This window comes from Corvus kubaryi, unplaced genomic scaffold, assembly GCF_017639235.1.
Source record: "Corvus kubaryi isolate FWS band 111438036 unplaced genomic scaffold, C.kubaryi_AGA036_p1.0 127, whole genome shotgun sequence".
Classification (NCBI taxonomy): Eukaryota; Metazoa; Chordata; class Aves; order Passeriformes; family Corvidae; genus Corvus; species Corvus kubaryi.
The window spans coordinates 205,999-224,732 of record NW_024580662.1 but is presented as its reverse complement, the minus strand read 5'-3'; the positions used below and the strand labels follow the sequence as shown (position 1 = coordinate 224,732).

General features: G+C 57.1%; 1 protein-coding gene across 3 annotated transcripts in view; it reads left to right on the top strand.

Annotated features, from left to right (window-relative positions):
- The window catches only part of KSR2 (kinase suppressor of ras 2), a 63,154-nt gene that overhangs the window by 17,663 nt on the left and 26,757 nt on the right, over window positions 1-18,734 (top strand). For 2 of the 3 annotated variants that reach the window (XM_042023022.1, XM_042023030.1), the window contains exons 5-13: window positions 6,770-6,839; window positions 7,435-7,518; window positions 10,000-10,067; window positions 10,246-10,344; window positions 11,510-11,628; window positions 13,706-13,874; window positions 16,378-16,419; window positions 16,703-16,769; window positions 18,254-18,302. In XM_042023022.1, the coding sequence (XP_041878956.1) occupies window positions 6,770-6,839; window positions 7,435-7,518; window positions 10,000-10,067; window positions 10,246-10,344; window positions 11,510-11,628; window positions 13,706-13,874; window positions 16,378-16,419; window positions 16,703-16,769; window positions 18,254-18,302 (767 nt within the window). The remainder of the gene's footprint in view (window positions 1-6,769; window positions 6,840-7,434; window positions 7,519-9,999; window positions 10,068-10,245; window positions 10,345-11,509; window positions 11,629-13,705; window positions 13,875-16,377; window positions 16,420-16,702; window positions 16,770-18,253; window positions 18,303-18,734) is intronic. The other variant, XM_042023014.1, reaches the window with a different exon arrangement.

Sequence of the window (18,734 nt, the reverse complement as noted above, 5' to 3'; positions counted from 1 at the left end):
TTCCCTTCCCTTCCCTTCCCTTCCCTTCCCCTGCAGTTTGGGATCACTGAGGACTCATCCAGCCGTTCCTGCTGGATTTTCCCCCTCTCCCCTTGGCTTTGGGGACAGTGGCACCTGGCAGGAGCCCTGCAGGCAGATGATGCTGATATTCCCAGAGATATCCAACACCCGACTCCGGATTTGCCCGGGGCGAGGGGGATTTTTTGCCTTGCTGTTTCCCCCATGGGAATTGCCTGAGCTCAGCTCCCAGCCTGGACCAGCAGAGCAGAAACCACAGCCCAAACCCCATTCCCAGCCACCCCCAGCCGTGTCTCCTCGGATTAGTTTTCCTCACGCCTCAGTGTTGATTACATCCCGCGGTGTGACATCCTGATGGAACGTGGCACTGCCGGAGCGGGATGCGATGGGAAGTGATGGGCTGGCAAGTGGCTAACGCTGCTGGAGAGGTGTCTCCTCTCATTTCCCTCCGTCTTCCCTGGCTGCTGGGAATGTTTTCCAAGCTGGATGGGAGCTGGGTTTCCCCAGCTGGTTGATCCCTGCCGGGAGGTTTCGGCATCAGCGGAGCTGTTTGGTCCTTGCAGGATCAACATCCGTGTGGGAGTTATGCCAAGCAGGGCAGACATTTGTAGGGAGCAAAATCGTGGAATGATTTGGGCTGGAAGGGAGCACTTCCATGGGCAGGGACACCTCCCAGTGGAGCAGGTTGCTCCAAGCCCTCCCTGCATCCCAAGGATTCCCTGTCCCCATCCTTGTGGTGGTTCAACAGCCGAGCTCTCCACTATATCCCATCCCCGTGGGATTTTGTAAAAATCCCTCTTCCCTGTTCCCCCTGTGGGAGCAGCACAGCAGCACTCAGATGCTCTGGATTGCCGTGGAATTACTTCCCTAAGCACAGAAACACAAAAAAATGTTGTCGTTGTCAGCTGGAGATGGGTGAGGGGAGCCCAGCGAGGCCCCGTCCCTCCCTGGCCGTCTCTCCAGGATTTCTTTTCCCCAAACTTGCTGCTCCTGGCAGGAGCACGTGCCCATCCGAGTCATCCCTGACCCAGGTTGGGAGCAGGTTTGGATGCTTCCCTCTGATTTTTAACATCCCTTTGTCCTGATGGGAAGGGATTTGCACAGAGCACGAGGGCTGGGAGCTGCAGAAGGAGCCTCTTTCTCCAGCAGCACAAACCAGGCTGGGGGGAACACAGGATCATGGAATATCCTGAGCTGGAAGGGACCCACAGGGATCATCCAGCCCAGCTCCCGGCCCTGCCCAGACACCCCAAATCCCACCCTGGGCATCCCTGGCAGCGCTGTCCAAACGCTCCTGGAGCTCTGGCAGCCTCCGGGCCGTGCCCATTCCCTGGGGAGCCTGGGCAGTGCCCAGCACCCTCTGGGGGAAGAACCTTTCCCTGATGTCCACCTAAACCTCCTGACACAGCTCCAGCTGTTGCCTGTCCCAGGGAGCAGAGATCGGAGCTGCTCCTCTGGAGGAAGTTGTAGAACCCCTGGTTTAATGGGGTCTCCAGGGATGTCCCCTCCCTCCCTGCCGGGGCCCTCAGCCCAGTCCTGTGTGACAGCTCCACCCCACCCACGGCACTGCTGCTCTGGCCGTGTCCCTGGGGGAATCTCCTGAATCCCGCTCCTGCCTCTCCCTCTCGGCTTGGTGAGCAAGGAGTTTGCAGTTCATGGTGGGAGCATGAGTGGGATCCCAGCCAGGGATGGCCAAGTGACAAGTGCTGAGATGCCACCAGAGCTCCTTGAGCCCCCCCAGCCCCTGAAGCGTCTGTGAAAGAGCCCCTGGAGGGCTGACCTCAGGTAGGTTTGGTGGACAGGGATCCAGGATCATGTCCAGTGGATCAGGGTGGGAATCCCAGAGCCCTAAACCCAGCTTTTCTGCTGGAAAGCCCCAAGGACACGATGCTGGTGTTGAAGGTGACGCGGGGAAGCAGCCAGTGCCACCCAGACCGTGCCCCCTCTCCGTGGTCACCCCATTCCCAGTGCCAGGGGTGGCTTTGTGGGGGAACACTTCTCCCTAACGCTGTCCCAGCCCCAACCACCTCCAGGAGGGGACTCCCCCAAGGAACCTCCTCTCTTGGGGCCCACCCAAGAAGTGGTTCTCTCCTCCCTGGGCCCGCCCTGCACAGGAGCACTCCCCAGCTGTGTTGGCAGCACAGCTGGCAGCTCCCAGCAGCCACATCTGGCCACAGCTGGCAGCCAGGCTGCCGAGGGTTTCCCACCCCGGCAGTGGAGTCGGAGGGCACAGCTTTGTCTGGATAAGCCTAATTGAGCCTGCAAGGCTGGGAATTGTAGGGGGGAGGAAATCCCGATGTGAGGCTCTAAGCCAGCTGAAGGTAACATTTGAGCTGGATAAATGGGATTGTCACCCTGCAAAGGGGAACTGCCCTGATTAGAGTCCCTTTGGACTCTTTCCTTACTGGAGAGGGGCTCTGGGAACAGCTCCTGCTTTGGATGATCCCCTCTACTCCGGCTCAGGTTCGCTTTCATCCTGCTGGATCTATCCTGGATCATCCTTCCACCCACTGGACCTGGCTGTGATCCACAGGGTTGGAAGGGACCTTAAGGACCATCCCATTCCACCTCCTGCAGGGACAGGGACACTTCCCACCACACCAAATTCCGTGTGGAGTATTTGCCACGTGCACTAACGGAGGCAGCAGTGATGCCCTTTGCAGCTTGAATCCTGCATGGATTTACATGGGAAGGGAAAGCTGCTGGAGCAGCTGCTCTGGGATCTCTCCCATCCTATTTCGGCCCTAAAAGCAGCACGAGCAAGGCCAGAGGTGTCTCATGAAGGGACTTTGCCGCAGAGCATCTCCCTGGGGTGCTCAGCTCCCAGCTGGGACCACGTGGGAAGTAAACTCAGGATGGTGGGGACACACTGGGACAGTGTCCCTGGAATTGCCACAGGTTTCCCAGGGAAGCCTGGATCCCTGGAAGTGTCCTGGAAGGCCAGGCTGGACATTGGGGCTTGGAGCAGCCGGAGACCCTGGAAGGTGTCCCTGCCCGTGGCAGGGGTGGGATGGGATGAGCTTTAAGGTCCCTTCCTACCCAAACCATTCCATGGATATTATGATTTGCCTCTAGACTGGGAATTTTGCCCAGCGGTGGAGATATTCCCGATGCTGGGTATCTTTTGTTGTTGAACTCTTCTGGAAAGAGGCTCCACCCCAGGGTCTCCCCTTTATCTCTCCATGGGGCTCCCCCATCCTGGGAGCATTTTGGTGACAGCCTGGGGTGTCTGGGATAACTGCAAAGTCTCCTGGCCATTTCTTGGCTTTGCAGTGACTCATCCCGGGATTCTTTCCCGAGCCACTTCCATCGATTTTATCCGTCCCATTCATAATGTGAACACCTCCCGACGCTGTTTGCTGTAGTAGGAGAAGGGGGGTTTGTTCATCAGGCTGTCTCCGTGATGGATAACGTGCTCACACCAATTCCCCGGCATCCAGAAAGGGGCCAGGAGACGAGGAAGGGGGAATTGGGATGAAACAGTCCCCATCCATGTGGTTTGGCACCGCCGCCACCCCTGGAAGATGCTCCAGGTGTCCTTGGTGAGGGTTTGGGGCTCGCTGAGGCCATCACCGCCCACCCCAAGGAGGGTGCGACCCCAAAATAACGAAGTAGGGAAGCTCCAGGTGCTTTTCTCCATGCAGGACATGCCCAGGAATTCACCGCGGAGCTGCCGGGGTGGCAGCGGGGGCAGCGAGGGCGTCACGGCCAAGGTGGCCCCGCCGTCGCCGTCCCCTCCGAGGCGCGCGGGTGCCACTCAGGGAGCGGCGCTGGCTGTCACAGCTGCCCGTCAGCGCCGGCGAGCGGGGTGGCAGCGCTCTGCTGCCGTGTCGCCTGTCAGGGACACGCCGGAGGTGGCTGTCACCCTCTGCCCGGTTGGTTCCCCCTTTCCCGGCTCTCCTCCTGGCACAGCTGATCCCATCAAGCGCGGCTGTTGATTTTGGGATGAGCTGTGCCGCGCGGAGCGGGAGCCCTGACCTTTGCCGGAGCGGCGAAGGCAAACACGGCGGTGTTGGATGGAGGGTGGCATTCCCTGGCAGCGCCACCGCGTCGGGGAGCGGGGTTTGGCTTTTGGGAACCCCTCGGGAGGCAGGAATGGGGTGGCTGACCGGGGGAAGTCTCCATGGGGCTGCTCAGGGGGTGCCAGCCGCGCTCTTCCCTGCGGAATTCCGCTCGTGCCCACGAAACGTCAGCTCGGAGCGGGAGAGAGGGGGGAATTACGCCAGGGGAATTATGGCTGGGAGAGTTGGGATTTTCGAGGCAGGCAGGAGGCTGCTGGTGATCAAGGTTTCAGTGACGACTGGCACGGGGGCAGCGGGAGTCGGGAGACATCAATGGGGCGGGGGCAGCTCCGGGGAGCTGCAGCGGGCGGAGGGGGGAGGGAACAGGGAGAGAGGGAGGATGAGGCAGAGGCAGCCGCTGTCACGCTCCGAAGCTTGTGAGGATCCGATCCCGCTGCCACTTCTCCATCACGGGGTCCCCACAACAAAGCCAAACCCCCCCACCCTGAAACAAGACGCGCTCACGGGTTTCTTTCCCCCTTGTAATTAACGCTAATTGTGGCAATTTGAGGGGGTTTCAGGGAGAATATTCCTGCGGTGCTGGGGGGAGGCTGCTGCACCTCCACCTTTCCCCCGGGCATCCCCCCCGAGCTTTTCCTCCGGGTGGGAATCCGGGTAAAGGGGAGAATCCCCAATTAACTCCAGAGCGCCCCAAACCCTCGGGGCTGATCCCTGGTGCCTTTCCCTGCTCTCCTGCCCCGCTCCGCTGCTTTTCCCTCCTGCCAACAGCGGCTCTATTGTTAAACGCCGCGATCCTCCGTGGCTCGCTGCCGCTAATGAAGGTAATTAGCTGCGAGTCACGTCGGGCTCATTTATGTTACGAGGTCAAAATCCCCGCTACACTTCAATACATTTTTGCAGCGAGCACATTTAGAAAGTAATTAAAAGGCTCAGCGGCCGCCGTTGCCTCCATCCCCTCTCCCCCTCGCCGGGCTGGCAGGATTTAATTGAGGCCAGCCGAAAGTTAGCGGGAATAAATTGTGGCTGATAACGCGGAGGTTGTGATTTGATTCTGGGAGAGGAGCTGCTCTCGCCCGGCTGTTCGGCTCTTCAGGGAGGGGCGATGATGACAACTGAGATCTGGTTTAGAGATTTAGTGAGGGGGGAAGGACGTTTGGGGAGGGATGAGGCCGCGCATGGAGGGGTCACTCGTTAGAGCATCACCTCTGGGATTTGTGGGCCAAATTCCCACCCCTGGGAGGTGGTGGATGCGGAGGTAGTGGAGGGATGCTGGGTTGTCGCAAAGGCTGGTGAGAAAATACCAAAAATATTGGCAATGTGGCGCTGGGGAGGTGAATTTCCCTCCTTGGCTTTGAAGGGAGCTTGTAAAAATTAGGGATAGCGACTTTTTACACGGGTGGATAAAGTCAGGACACAGGGAATGGCTTCCCATTGCCAGAGGGCAGGAATGGATGGGATATTGGGAAGGAATTGTTCCCTGGGAGGGTGGGGAGGGGCTGGGATGGAATTCCCAGAGCAGCTGTGGCTGCCCCTGGATCCCTGGCAGTGTCCAAGGCCAGGCTGGCCAGGGCTTGGAGCAGCCTGGGACAGTGGAAGGTGTCCCCTAGCCGTGGGATGGGATGATTTTAAGGTCCCTTCCATCCCAACCCATTCCACGATCCCGTGGTCCTGACATCTCAATTGCCGCCTCTGCCTGTGGAATGACCAGAGGGGGAGAAGGATCCGGAGCCGCCGCTGGCCGGAGGTGCTGGAGCCGGATCAGCTTGGGATGCTCCCAGGATTTCTATCCCGGGGAGCGGGATGTAAATGTAACCTTCAGCCGGCGAGCGCAATTAGAGCCGCGTGCCTGCCGCGATATTAAAATGGGATATTAAAGCAAACAACAGCTCTCCCCGCTCCCAGGGATAATATCCAGCGCCTGTTTAGCCAGGGATTTGCCGGCACTCTGAGCAAACAGCCGGGAGCCGCCGCTGGTGCCTGGGAAACCTCTCGAATCCCTGAGTGGAAATCCAGCCTTAGGATCCCGGCACGGATCCGCTCCCGGGGCTGAGCATCCTGCGGGGCAGGACCTTTCCCGTGGCCGGGAGGAGCAGGAAGAGGAGCAGCAGGAGGAGGAGGAGCAGCTTTTCCACCCTTGCTGAGGCTGAAGGAGGATGTGGAATCCAAGCACGGCCACGCTCCTGATCACCCTCCTGCTCCAGCGGTGCCAATGAACTTCCCGCTTTTTCCTTAGCCTTCTCCTTCCTTTTCCCTTGGAAGGAGAGCACTGGGCCTGCTTTTAGCTCTGTTCTCCCCTTGGAATGCGAGTGGAATCACCTTTGGAGTGCCCGGCACTCAGCTTTTCCCCAGCTGCCACCTCAAGCCGCGATGTCTTATTAAAAACTGATGATGAGGCCGTTCCAGCTTTATTTTCCCTTTCCTGTTTGGACATCGTGATGCCATTCCAAAGGTTTCGCAATCCTGCCCTGCCTGCACAGGGATGCATCCTCTCCCTCCTCCAAACTGGGTGATGGGATCTGGGACAGGAGACCCCTATTCCCACACACCCACAAAGCCCAGGGGTCTCCTGCTTTCCAGACAGGGAGCTCAGTGAGGCATTCCAAGGGGAAAGAGCAGGAAAATCCCATAATTTGTTTTTTGTCCGCATCCTTTGCTCCCCTTCCCAAAAAACTCGAATCCCAGCTCTCCATTTTGTTACCAGTGCTGGTTTTCCCGGTCTCTCCCTGCAGATACGCTGTCAGTGCCTCGCTGGTCCCCGCAGATCCCTCGTCGGGATTTAGGAAACTCCATAAAACACAGGTACGCCCACCCCACTGCCGCGCCAGGCTGGGGGATGAGGGATGAGCATCCCCCTTTCCATCTCTGCTCCAGGACACGGAGATTGGGGACATTCCCACTCTTTCTGGGCTGCGCTGTCCTCCAAGCCCATTTCAATTCCATTTCAGTTCAGATCTGGTTGAGATAAGGCTCGAGTCGCTATCAATAAAAGCTGTGTCTTATCCGTGACCTTCAGCAAATTCCCCATGTCTGGATTATCGCCCTTCCATATCTCCCTGAAGAGGGAAAAGCACTGGGAAGAGTCTCAGCGCTGCTGTTTGATGGGAAGCTGCTTCCCAAGGGGCTGGGAACGCCGGTGCCCAGGGCAGGGAGGGGTTTTTGGGGGGTGCCTGGGATGGGCAAGGCCGGGGAATCACAGCGAGTTGGGACCGGATTCCCTTTGGAACAACTCTCCACACCCAAAGCGGGGCTCAGGTTGGTGTTTTGGCATCCCTAGAAAAATTCCTCAACACCTGCAGCGCGGTTTGAGGGCAGCAGGGAGAGGATAAAGCCGGGCTCGGGAGATAAGCGAGGCTTCAGCTCTCCCCGCCCACTCTCCCCATGTTTCTCTCCACAGGTTTTCCACCAAGTACTGGATGTCTCAGACCTGCACCGTCTGCGGGAAGGGAATGTTGTTCGGCTTAAAGTGCAAAAACTGCAAGTACGGCGCCGTGCCGGAGCTGTTTGTGTCCCTCCTTAAAGCTGTGAGGGGATAATCGGGGTTCTGGTGGTGGAACCGAGCAGGGATTCGGGCGCGGAGAGCCCAACCAGGCTCTCGCCAGCTCATCCTCCCAGGAAGCTTTAATGAGACGTGGGATTGGGTGAATAACACCCCAAAGCACGGCCGGGGTTGGGTCTGGGCTGGGATCAGGGTCCTCGGGGAGGATGTGCCCGCCAGACCTCGGCTCTGCTCGCTCCAGAGCTCTGAGTCAGATCCTGACAGTCCCCCCTTCCCTAAGCCTGGCTTTAGCTCCCCACGTTATGGAGATTCCCTGTGGAATTGTCTGCAGGACATGGGGGGTGCATGTGCTGGACCAGGCAGGGATAGCTCTGGGCATCGAGTGGGTTTTGCCCACAGTTTTGGGCTGCAGCCTCTATTTCTGCCAAGTTTTGGGCACCTCTGTGGCACCTCTTGTCGTGGCCCTGCGGAGCCCACCCAGCCCAGCCCGGTGAATCCACGGTGCGAAGGAGAGGGGTAAAACGGGACAGGACCGGGAAAATAGCGAGGCGGAGGCTGGGGCTGCTTCAGCTGCTCCAAATCTGCCCCAGCCCAGCCTCGGACAGAACCGTGCAGCCAGCGGCACCGGGGGAAGCTGCTGCCGGAGCCGGGATTACCTTTCCTAGGGCTGGCAGCTGGGAATGTGCGATTGTCCGCGGGTAACCGAGCGCTAACGAGCGCTGCTGCCGCTGATTAAGCGCTGATGAGTTGGTAAATTGGGATTTAAACCTGCCGAGCTGCGCTCGGTTACTTGCACAGCTGGTGAGGCTTTTCTGGAAGGGATGGCATCAAACCCAGGGATTTTAAAGGGGTGATTCCCATTGTAGTCGTGCTCGAGGAGCTGGAGGCTTTTCCTGCGAGCTCTCCGTGAGGGAGATGGGAAGAGATGGGATGTTGTGCCTGGTTCCTGACCAGGAGCAGGGACGCTGCGGCTCTGGCTGTGCCAGTCCTGCTCCCTGTAATCCCACAGAAAAGACCAAGTCCATTTCCTGGCAGCCAGAATTTGGGAGTGGACGCAAGGCATTTAGGTTTGTTCCAGCCTTGCCCCGGCGCTGCTTTCCCCACAAAGCAGAGGGGAACCGGCAGGTAAAACAAACAACTGGACCCCAAACCCCCCAAGCCTCAAATTCCAAATTAATTCCTGCCTTTCCCTCTAGGAACAGCTTTGTAATAAAAGCTAACATGGGCAGCTCCTGAATTTTCATTACCCAGCTCATTGACTTGAAGCTGCCGTTCCTTTTTTTTTTTTTTTTCCCCATTATTTCCCCTTGTTTTGATAAATCCTTTCCTCCTTTTTCCCTTTTCCCCCGTGGCTTGCTGCCGGCCTGGCAGAGCACTGAGCTGGGGATGCATTTCCATCCTTAATTAAGGAGGAATGGGAAGGATTTGGGAGTCTGCCTATGCCTGTATGCATGACCCGGGGGTGAAGCCCTCCAGACTCCTGCCCTGGCTCCACAAACCGGGAAAAGCTCCGCAGAATATCCAGAGGCTGTAAATCCTCTCTTTATTTTTGGCTAAATATCCTCAATAAAGCCAGGAGGGGAGGGCACAGTGACAGGGACACACCAGGGGCCAGGCGAGCCTCTTCCTCCCCCTCCACTGCTCCTGAATTTAATTAAGCATCCAGCAGCAGGATGGTGGGAACGGGGGTTTCATGGAATCACAGAATGGTTTGGGCTGGAAGGGGCCTTAAAGCTCATCCTGTCCCACCTTCCAGTAAACCTTTTCCCCCCAGCGCAGGCCTCTGCTCCTTTTATTGCAGCCACCGCTGGCAGAAGTGACAATTTGGGGCGTCCTCAAGCCTGGCTGCCCCCCCCCCCCCCAGCTGGCAAAGGAAGGGGGAGCTGGGCAGAGCCCCGAGGTTTGGGAATTTCTGTGCCACTCCATTGGGATGGATGCGCTCTCCAAGGGTGTGCAGCCCCTGTGTCCTGCCAGCCAGCCCCTCCTGATTATCCAGGATGTGCATCCCGTGCTGTTCCTTATCCCTGAGCCTGCTGCTTGGGAATTATGGGAAGCAGGGATCCGGCAGGGTTCACTCAGGCAGAGTGAACAACCAAAGCCTCGTATCCGGTCACTTTCCCGGGAGGAAAGGGGGGAAAAGCCCTGAGATCCGTCACAGAATGACCAGGGGTGGAAGGGACCTTAAAGCTCATCCCGTTCCACCCCTGCCATGGGCAGGGACACCTCCCACTGTCCCAGGCTGCTCCAAGCCCCAGTGTCCAGCCTGGCCTTGGGCACTGCCAGGGATCCAGGGGCAGCCCCAGCTTCAAGCTGTGCCACCCTCCCAGGGAACAATTCCTTCCCCAAATCCCATCGATCCCTGCCCTCTGGCAGCGGGAAGGCATTCCCCTTTATCCTGTCGCTCCATCAAGTCTCCATTCATCCCTGTCCCCTTGTCACTCCTTTCTCTCTGTCCCCTGCCAGGCTCAAGTGCCACAACAAATGCACCAAAGAGGCCCCTCCGTGTCACCTGCTGATCATCCACCGCGGAGGTAAGGCCCTCTGTCCCCCCGCTCTGTGCCTCCGGGGATGTTGCCAGCGGGTAAAGCTTTCAAGAGCCCCCCGGGCGATTCGGGAGCCGGACCCTGGCGGGGTCCCCGGCGGGACGGAGGCTCCCGAACCGCTTGGGCGCTCCGGGGAAATGTTACCCACCGTTTTTTCCGCTTGTAGGGAGACGAGCCGGTCGGGGCGAGGCAGATTTGCATTGCAAACCACTTCCACCCACCCTCCCCCTGCCTCCTTTTCTTTTCAGATTCCCCACCGCACGGGGTAAGTCCAACCAGGTTTTAGCCTTTTGCTTCTGTCGAGAGCTCAGGGCGGATGTGGGACCCCGAACCTCCCGGTGCATGCGGGGTCCCCGCGCCGGGGACGCGGCCGTGGCCCTGCGGATGCTCGTGGTGCTTTTGGAGCTGCCTTACCCCTCTCTCCTGCGGGAGAGCCCGGCCTAAAATCCACAGAGAGACAGGCAGAACTGTGCAGCAGGACGACGGGGCGGCGCTTCCCACCTCTTTTCTTCCAGATTTTGGCTCCCTTGCTGGCCAGAGGACCGCGACGGCCTGAGGGAAACGCTTCCAATCGCTTTTGCCTTGAATTTTGAGCTCTTGAAGCTGTTCCTTTGTGTTAGATACCCCCCCCAAACCCGCTCCTTGGCTTAATCCCGGGGAAAAGAAAGGATTGTGCTGGTGGCACCTCGGAGGGGACAATTTTACGGCTTCCACTCCACCCCCACGCCCTCGCTTGCAGGAAATTTGGGTGGAAGCGGCTGAAGACCCCCCCCCCCCTCCCCCGTCAGGCTCGGAGCTGCTGCAAACCCTGCCTGGCAGGCAGGGAAGGCACCGTCCCGTCCCGGGAGCAGGCGGGCTCCTGGGATGGGCAGGAATTGGGATTTAGGGCTGTGATGTTGCAAGAGCCGGAGCTGCCCGCTGTGTGTTTTAGGAGCAGCATGGCTTTGGGGTGGCCTCAGCGTCACTGAAATACCTCCTGACCGCAAAATACCCCCCAGACCCGGCTCTTAAATCCGTTGTTTTGGAGTCAAACCATTCCTTACCCCCCCTAACTTTCAGGCTGGCTTCCCCCCCAAAAAAAGAATCTCCCTGCTGAGAGCGTTCTGAGCCGGCTCCTTCCCTCCACCCCAAAAAGCTCCGGCAAGGAACAGGATTGTGCTGGCCGAGCCCCGGCTCAAGGAGGGGCCGTGGCAGCTGCTGGACCCCCCAAACTGCAGCCTCACGCCCTTGGGGGGGGTTGGCTGTGGCCGGGGTGCAGGTGGATCCCGAAGTTCAGCTGCCATGCCAGGCTGGAAGTGCCGCGGGAATCGCTTTGGAGAGCGGTTTGCAAGCACAGGGTGACCCCGGGCGCTACCGCAGAGCTTTGATGTCTCTCCGTGTCTCTCCCCCTCCTCTCCATCCCCTTTTCCCTCTCTCCCTTCTTAATCCAGCAAGGTTAGTCCGGACAGAGTCGGTGCCCTGCGACATCAACAACCCACTGAGGAAGCCCCCCCGGTACTCGGACCTGCACGTCAGCCAAACGCTGCCCAAAACCAACAAACTCAACAAGGTGAGCCCTGAGAACCTTGGCACAGGACCCCCTGCACCCAAACATCCACAGCTTTTCAGAGAATCGTGGAATTGTTTGGGCTGGAAAAGATCCTCAAAGAAAATTGAGTTCAATTGTTCCCCCAGCACTGCCAGGGCCACCACTGACCCCTGTCCCCAAGTGCCACATCCACAGGGCTGTTAAATGACTCCACCATGCCCTGCACAGCTGTGCCAGTGCCTGGCCACCCTTTCCATGAAGAAATGTTCCCAATATCCACCCTGCCCCTCCCCAGCCCAGCCTGAGGCCGTTCCCTCTCCTCCTGTCCCTGTTCCCTGCGAGCAGAGCCCGACCCCCCCGGCTGCCCCCTCCTGTCAGGGACTTGTGCAGAGCCACAAGGTCCCCCCTGAGCCTCCTTTGCTCCAGGCTGAGCCCCTTTCCCAGCTCCCTCAGCCGCTCCTGGGGCTCCAGCCCCTTCCCAGCTCCGTTCCCTTCCCTGGACATGGAAGGATGTTCCAATAAGGTCATTTCTTTTAAAAATAAAATGGGATCAGCACTTCCAGAACAGCCTGGGTCCTGCTGTCCCGGTCCTGCTCCATTGTGGCCTCTCAGCCTCCAGGTCCAAGCTGAATCTGGGGTGGTTTGAGGTCTCTGCTACCGGCAGAGCCTTCCATAAATAACAAATTTACTGTTGCAAATAAAACGAGCCTGGAATTGGATTGTCCCTGGCGAAGCTGCTCAAGCCAGACCTGGCAGAGCACCTGGCTCGCTCCTGCTCGGCACTGATACCGTAAACCCATCACGGGGCTGCTTCTGAAGGAATTTAGAGCCTGTTGGCCTCCAGTGGAAAATTCCTCAGAGGAAGGGCAGGGTGTGGAGCTGGCAGGCTGGAAGTGCTCAAGAAGAGGGATATCACTGATGTGGTGGGGAATGGATCATCAAAACCCTGAATTCCCAAAGCCTGGCTGAGCTCCTCCAGCCCTCAGCATCTCCTGGCTCTGGGAAAAGTCTGGGCACCAAGATGCACCTGGAGACATTGATTTTAAACCCAAATCTCTTTAGGAATTCCTCGGTGCAGGGATCTGCTCTGGTTTTGTTGCTATGAGGTGGTGCAGAAAGCTTTTGACCTGAGCACTCCCATTCAGGTTGAAGTTTCCCCTATAAATGTTCTTATGTCAGCGGGGCCCCCTTCTAATTTTGGTGTTTCTAAAAGCATTTCTTTAGAAATATCCTGGATAAAATCATGGAATGGCCTGGGTTGGAAGGGACTTTAAAGATCCTCTAATTCCAGCCCTGCCGTGAAATCCTTTTGTTGTGACCTTCGCTGGTTGCTTAAAAAGGAATTTACGTGGCCGAGATTGTTGAGCACGGAATGATGACCAATATGGGCTTCCTGGAAAGCCCAGCTCATTGAAGAGTTAATTAATTAGGACAAAATCACCTGCTGGGGAAGGCTCGTGCAGATATTTTAACCTTGGAGGGAAATTCCCTGGGGATGGGAGTGCTCGGCACTGCTCAGACCCTGTTCAGCAACTCCAGGTTGGGCAGCAAGGGGGGGAGTTTTGACTTTGATTTTTCGTTTTGGGTCCAAGATATCCAAGCAGGTTCTCCTGCCTGTTGGCTCTTGGTGGTCCCTTCCCACCCATCCCAGTGCAGGCCCAAAATCGCTGGCCTTGACTGGGAGGAGTCAAGGAACGGTGAGGAATTTCTTGGGATGCGTTGGCTGCTCCTTCCAGATCCCTCTGCTCCCTGCAAGGCCCTGGGGTTTGGCTCCAAGGAGCTCAGCAGGAGCTGCCAGGACCTTGTTGTCCCCAAGGACCAAGCCCCAGGGTTGTGGCCCCAATTCTGGCCTTGGTGGCCGCAGCTCTGCAGAGCCAAAAGATTTGGGGACCCTCATCTGGGGGTGAGAGTAGAAAAGGAGCCAATATATGGTGGGAAATGGCCTTGGGGAACACCAACAGCTTTGGAAAAAGCGCTGGGTGTTTTCTGGGACTTCTGGAAGAAATGGGTGGGATGATCCACTTGTCACCTGTGGTGGCATTGACCAGCACTGCCCTCACCGGCTCCTCTCTATTCCCTCCTTCCCTGTGTCCCACAGGACCACATTCCGGTGCCCTACCAGCCAGATTCCAGCAGCAACCCCTCGTCCACCACGTCGTCCACGCCGTCCTCACCGGCCCCGCCGCTGCCACCCAGCGCCACCCCCCCGTCCCCGCTGCACCCGTCCCCGCAGTGCCCGCGCCAGCAGAAGCAGTTCAACCTGCCAGGTACTGCCACTGCTGTCCCCGTGTCCCACCTGCCCCGTGAGAGGGACTCGTGTCTTGGGGTGTCCTTGGGGTGAAGATCCATTTGACTGAATCCCCTTCCTGGATTTATGCTGGGATGGGGAGAAGGTGGAGGTAGGAATGAGGAGAAAAGATGAGTTTGGGATAATTCAGCTTGGGTCAAATCTCCTGCTTGGAGAAGGGTCAGAGCCCAAGGCTTCATCTACTCTTGGAATCCTCCAAGGCTGGAGCCAGCACAACTTCTGCTGCTCCCGGGGCTGCAGAACCTTTCCAGGCATGGATTTTCCATGGCATTTCACCCCAGGTGCAAACTGAAACCAGGGGCTTACCCCTCTGTGAGGGCAAATTGGGGTGACCCCACCGTGGTTTTGGGGTGATGGGTCCCCAACGGGTTTGTTGGCAGCACGCGCTGGGTAACAGATGATTCTGGGAATGTCTGCCGTGGCTTGTCCCACGGAATCTGGACCTGGGATCCATCTGCTCCTGGAGCTCCGTCTCTTCAGGGATGGTGGGAGAGGCAGGGAGGTCCCAGTGGCTGCAGGACGCAGAGGTTGCGGAAAACGGCCCAAAAAGCTCCTCTCCAGCTGAGGATGTACCAAAGGCTGTCCCAGCGTGTCTGCCTCGCTTTGGGATGTCCTGCTGCTCCAGGAAAGGTCCATTCCTGGAGGGGGATGGCTCAGAATCACTCCTGGCAGCGTGTCCAGCCACTCCCAAAAAACAGCTGGCGAGAGGCGAGGAGATCTCTGGGATGCTGAAGCACTCCTGGCTGTCCTGGGGGCCCTGCTTGGTCCATGACCTCTTTGCTGGACCAGCTGGAAGGTTGGGGTCTCTCCTGCACCCCCAAAATCCCCGGATTAGTGAGCTGGGCTGATCAGAAGGAGGATCAGGACGGCTTCTCCAGAGGAACCGGGTGGCATCTCCGTGCTCCGTGGTGGTGCTTCCATCCTGACAAGCCTTCAACCAGAGAGGAAGAGGAGGAGGAGGAGGGAGACAAGGAGGAAGTTGCCTGGCAGAATCCATCACCACAATGACAAACACTTCCAAAAGCTGGGAAACCCCCCCAAAAATCAACCCCCCACTGTCTGCCCGGAGCGGTGGCAGCCCTTTGGAGTGCCCGGGATTCAGGCAGGATCTCGGAGTGGCGTGAGGAAGACAGTGGAGAAGCTGGGGGGAAGCCCTGAGCGTTCCCAGGAATGGTGTGACCCATCCAGGTTCAGGGAGGACACGGCACGGGTTCGGTGCTGGGGTGACCCAGTGCAAGGAGTTCTTCCAAAGCCAAAGTATCCCGATTCCTCGGCATCCCAATCCACCTGCTGGGTCAGCCCTGGACCCTGCCTGGCTCGGGGGGGACCCAGCCTTTGGTGACCCCATCATGGGTCACTTCCGGAGCAGAGACCGCTCCAGGGCTTTTTGGGACATTATTTCCTGTGGTTTAAAGCAGAAATCATAGAATTAACCCCTTTTTGGGGACTTGGAACGCATTCCCAGCCGGCAGGGATGGGGCAGGGAAGGATCAGACCCTGGCAGCTCTGGGGGGTGTTTGCTCCTGGTTTTATTCCCGTGAGGAGCAGAATGGGATCCAAAGCAGGACTTACCCTGCTTTCATCTTCCCAGCCGGGAAGTTTTCCGTGGTTTATCCCATCGAGATGGTCATCTCAGGGATTAGGATTTGAGCTTGGAAATTGTGACACAGTGACCTTCTCCTGCCGGAATTACCTTCCAGGCTCCTTTGATGTTGGCTCAGGTCCTGCTGCAGGGCTGAGGTCGGACTTTGGGGTCTCCAAGCTGGAGAGGGGAAGCTGAGGGGTGGTCCTGGAGATAAGAAGGTGGCTTTCGAGCTGGTGCCAACCTCCGGTGGCCTCAGCAGCTCTGAGTTCTTCACACCCATGACCTGCCTGCCTCCACGGCAGTTGGATCAATCCTTGGGCTGGAGATGGGAGCCACTGGAGGGTCCCACCACCCAGAGCCTCTCTGAGCTCTGGCTTTGGGCAGTGGCTCCCGGGACTCCTTCCAGGAAGGACATGGCTCCAAAGCAAGGGACAAAAGGGTGGAATTGGGCCTGAATGGGCAGCAGTTCCAACCCCCTCACTTGGTGTCTCCCTGATACCAAGAGGTTCCCAAATTCCTGTTGAGGGCCAACACTCAAACCCGCCACGGGCTTTAGCTGGAAAAAAAGTGTCCGAATCCCACCAGTGACTTCATAGATGACATCAACGCTCTCCAAATGGTGTAGAAGAGTAGATGGGGGAAAAAAATCAAATTACAATCCAGCAGAAGTCTTAATTTTTTGGCCTGGGCAAACCTTTCTACGTGCCAGGTTGGAATATGGAAGATTTCATACGGGGATATGGAAATGGGAGAGGTTGGATCGCACAGGAGGGGTTCACACAACTGCAGTTGAGGTTTCCTGGTGAAGAACGGGGCACAGGTTGGAGCTTTTCCAGCTCTGCAGGTTGGTGTTGAACCCGTTTTCCCTCTTTTCCAGCCTCCCATTACTACAAGTACAAGCAGCAGTTCATTTTCCCAGGTAAGGCTCTCGGGAGGTTTTTCCTGGATGTGGGATGCTGGGATTTCTCCTGGTGGGGGTGGGTGCATGGCCAGCTCTCCAAACCCCTGGATTTGTGCAGGGGTGGGATTTCTCCTCAAACCCAGGCTATTGGTGCAGGACCATGAAGATTCTGCATGGCTGGGTGGCCCTAAGTGACACCCAGCCCTACTCAGGGTGTCACTGAATTCCACCTGGGGTGAGGGGTGGGATTTAATTCCCTTGGGTGCTCCAGAGCTCTCTGATTCCTCTCTCTCGTCCCCAGATGTGGTGCCCGAGACACCGACCCGTGCCCCGCAGGTCGTCCTGCACCCCGTCACCTCCAACCCGATGTGAGTGACTCCCCCTTCCCATCCACTTCCCTCCAGGCACCCATGGGTGCTCCCCTGGTGCTAGGAGCTCAGGTGGTCCTGGTGAGACCCCAGAGCTCTGGAAGGTTGAGAGGGAGGGTGGGGGCCTCGTTTATAACCCACAGCTCTTTGCCACTGGAAAAAAAAATGGATTTCAATCCAAAAAGCCCAAGCCCTGGGGATTAATTAAATTATAATTAAATTATAAGCAGGATACCTTTGCCACCTCCAGTATTTTCAAGCCCAATAAACTTTAGGCTGAAAGTCGGGAAAAGCAGCATCTAATCAGCGCTAGAACCATCCCTGCCTGGCAGGCTGGGCCCGAATCCATCATTCCCTGACATCCTGGTGCCTGCACCGCTCCAGCAGTGACATTCCACTGCTGGGCCTCTTCCTGAGCCTTTTCCTAAAGGCCGTTTTTGGAGGATTTTGGAAGCCAGGGGTTTAAGGGATGATGAGGTCTGGCCTCAGTTTATGGGCAGCTCATCCACACTCTCCAAGCTCCGCTGGGGTTCTGGTGGATGGAGAGCGATGGGTGGAGCCACCGTCCCCTGGGAATTCATGGAAAAGTGGTGAAGTCGAAGCTTCAGTCGAGGCTCCCCTGCCTCAAGGAAGGTGTCAGGTATAGGATTTTTGGGGAACAGCTTTCAGTGTCCGAAATCTGTGATTCCCTCTGGCTCCCCCCACTGAAAACATCCTGGACTTGGCTGGGTTAAACATCTCCGGATCCTTGGAAGACAGGAATTTGTGCCTGGGATAGCGATGAGGAGCCGGCTGGTCCTGCAAACCACCCATCCATGGAGGCGCTCTGCGGCCACCTGGGCTTCCAACACTGCTCAAAATACCAGGATTGACTCCTTTTGTATGGGATCCTGGGATTTATAGTCTTTAGTGGCTGTGGAATGGGATAGGACTCGCAGGACCGCCATGTCCGAGTGGTTTGGGGAGTGGAATTCCCTTGGGAAGGGATGCTGTGGTTTATGTTATTGACAATCATAATTTAGAATATATTTCTATGATGTTTGAAACCCGAGCTGATCCCTCAGTCAGAACTTCCCTAATTCCCTGTTAATTATCAGGAGCAGCGAGACCCCGGTCATGGACCCAGGGGTGGGAGGTGCTGAGTAAACAGGGAAGGAAAAGACCTGCAAAACCAGCCAGATTTGGGTTCTTTACTTTGGGAGAGGATCCTGGAACCTGGCACTTCTCCAAAATGATTGAAAAACTCCTTTTCTTTCCTTCTGCACTTTTGCTTTGGCTGGTGTTGTAGGGAAAAAAGTCTTGGAAATCTCTAAAAACACCTCGAGGATGTACCCCAGTGTCTGTGGGGGGGTTAAATCTGTCCCTTACCCCGGGTTAGTGACGCCTTCTCCTCCCTGATCCCTTTATTCCTGGGGTGGGAAGTGGGGCTGCTGCCCGAATCCCGGTGTTTTTCCGTGGCGTTAATTCTGGAATTCTTTTAACAGCCTGGAAGGAAACCCATTGCTTCAAATTGAAGTGGAGCCCACCTCGGAGGTGAGACGGCTCCTGTGCTTAATGGGCCTTGGTTTTAAGGGTACCTTGGGGCACATTTCCTAGGAAATGGAGATGTTTCCCATCTGTGCAGTGGAACTGCTGATAATTAAATCAAAGGCCAGGCATCCGTGTCCCCACCCTGTGGAGAGGGACCCTCCTGGGCTTCCAGTTTGGAATTCAATGAGGTTTTTTAGGATGCGTTAAAAATGTGGCGGAAGGGAGGGGAGGGGGAAGATGAGAACGGGGCTTTTAAAGGGTGTGGTAAAATCCTGTAGGAAGTATAAATGGACCATCAGGGGGTCTGGGAATGCTGACCAGGGGGTGCCAGGGTGGGAATAATGGGAATGAACAGAGCACAGCTCAGCCAGGGGAGGATGAAACTGTTTTAAGGCAAATTAACTAAATCTCTGCTGGGTCACAGTCTTAAATTTA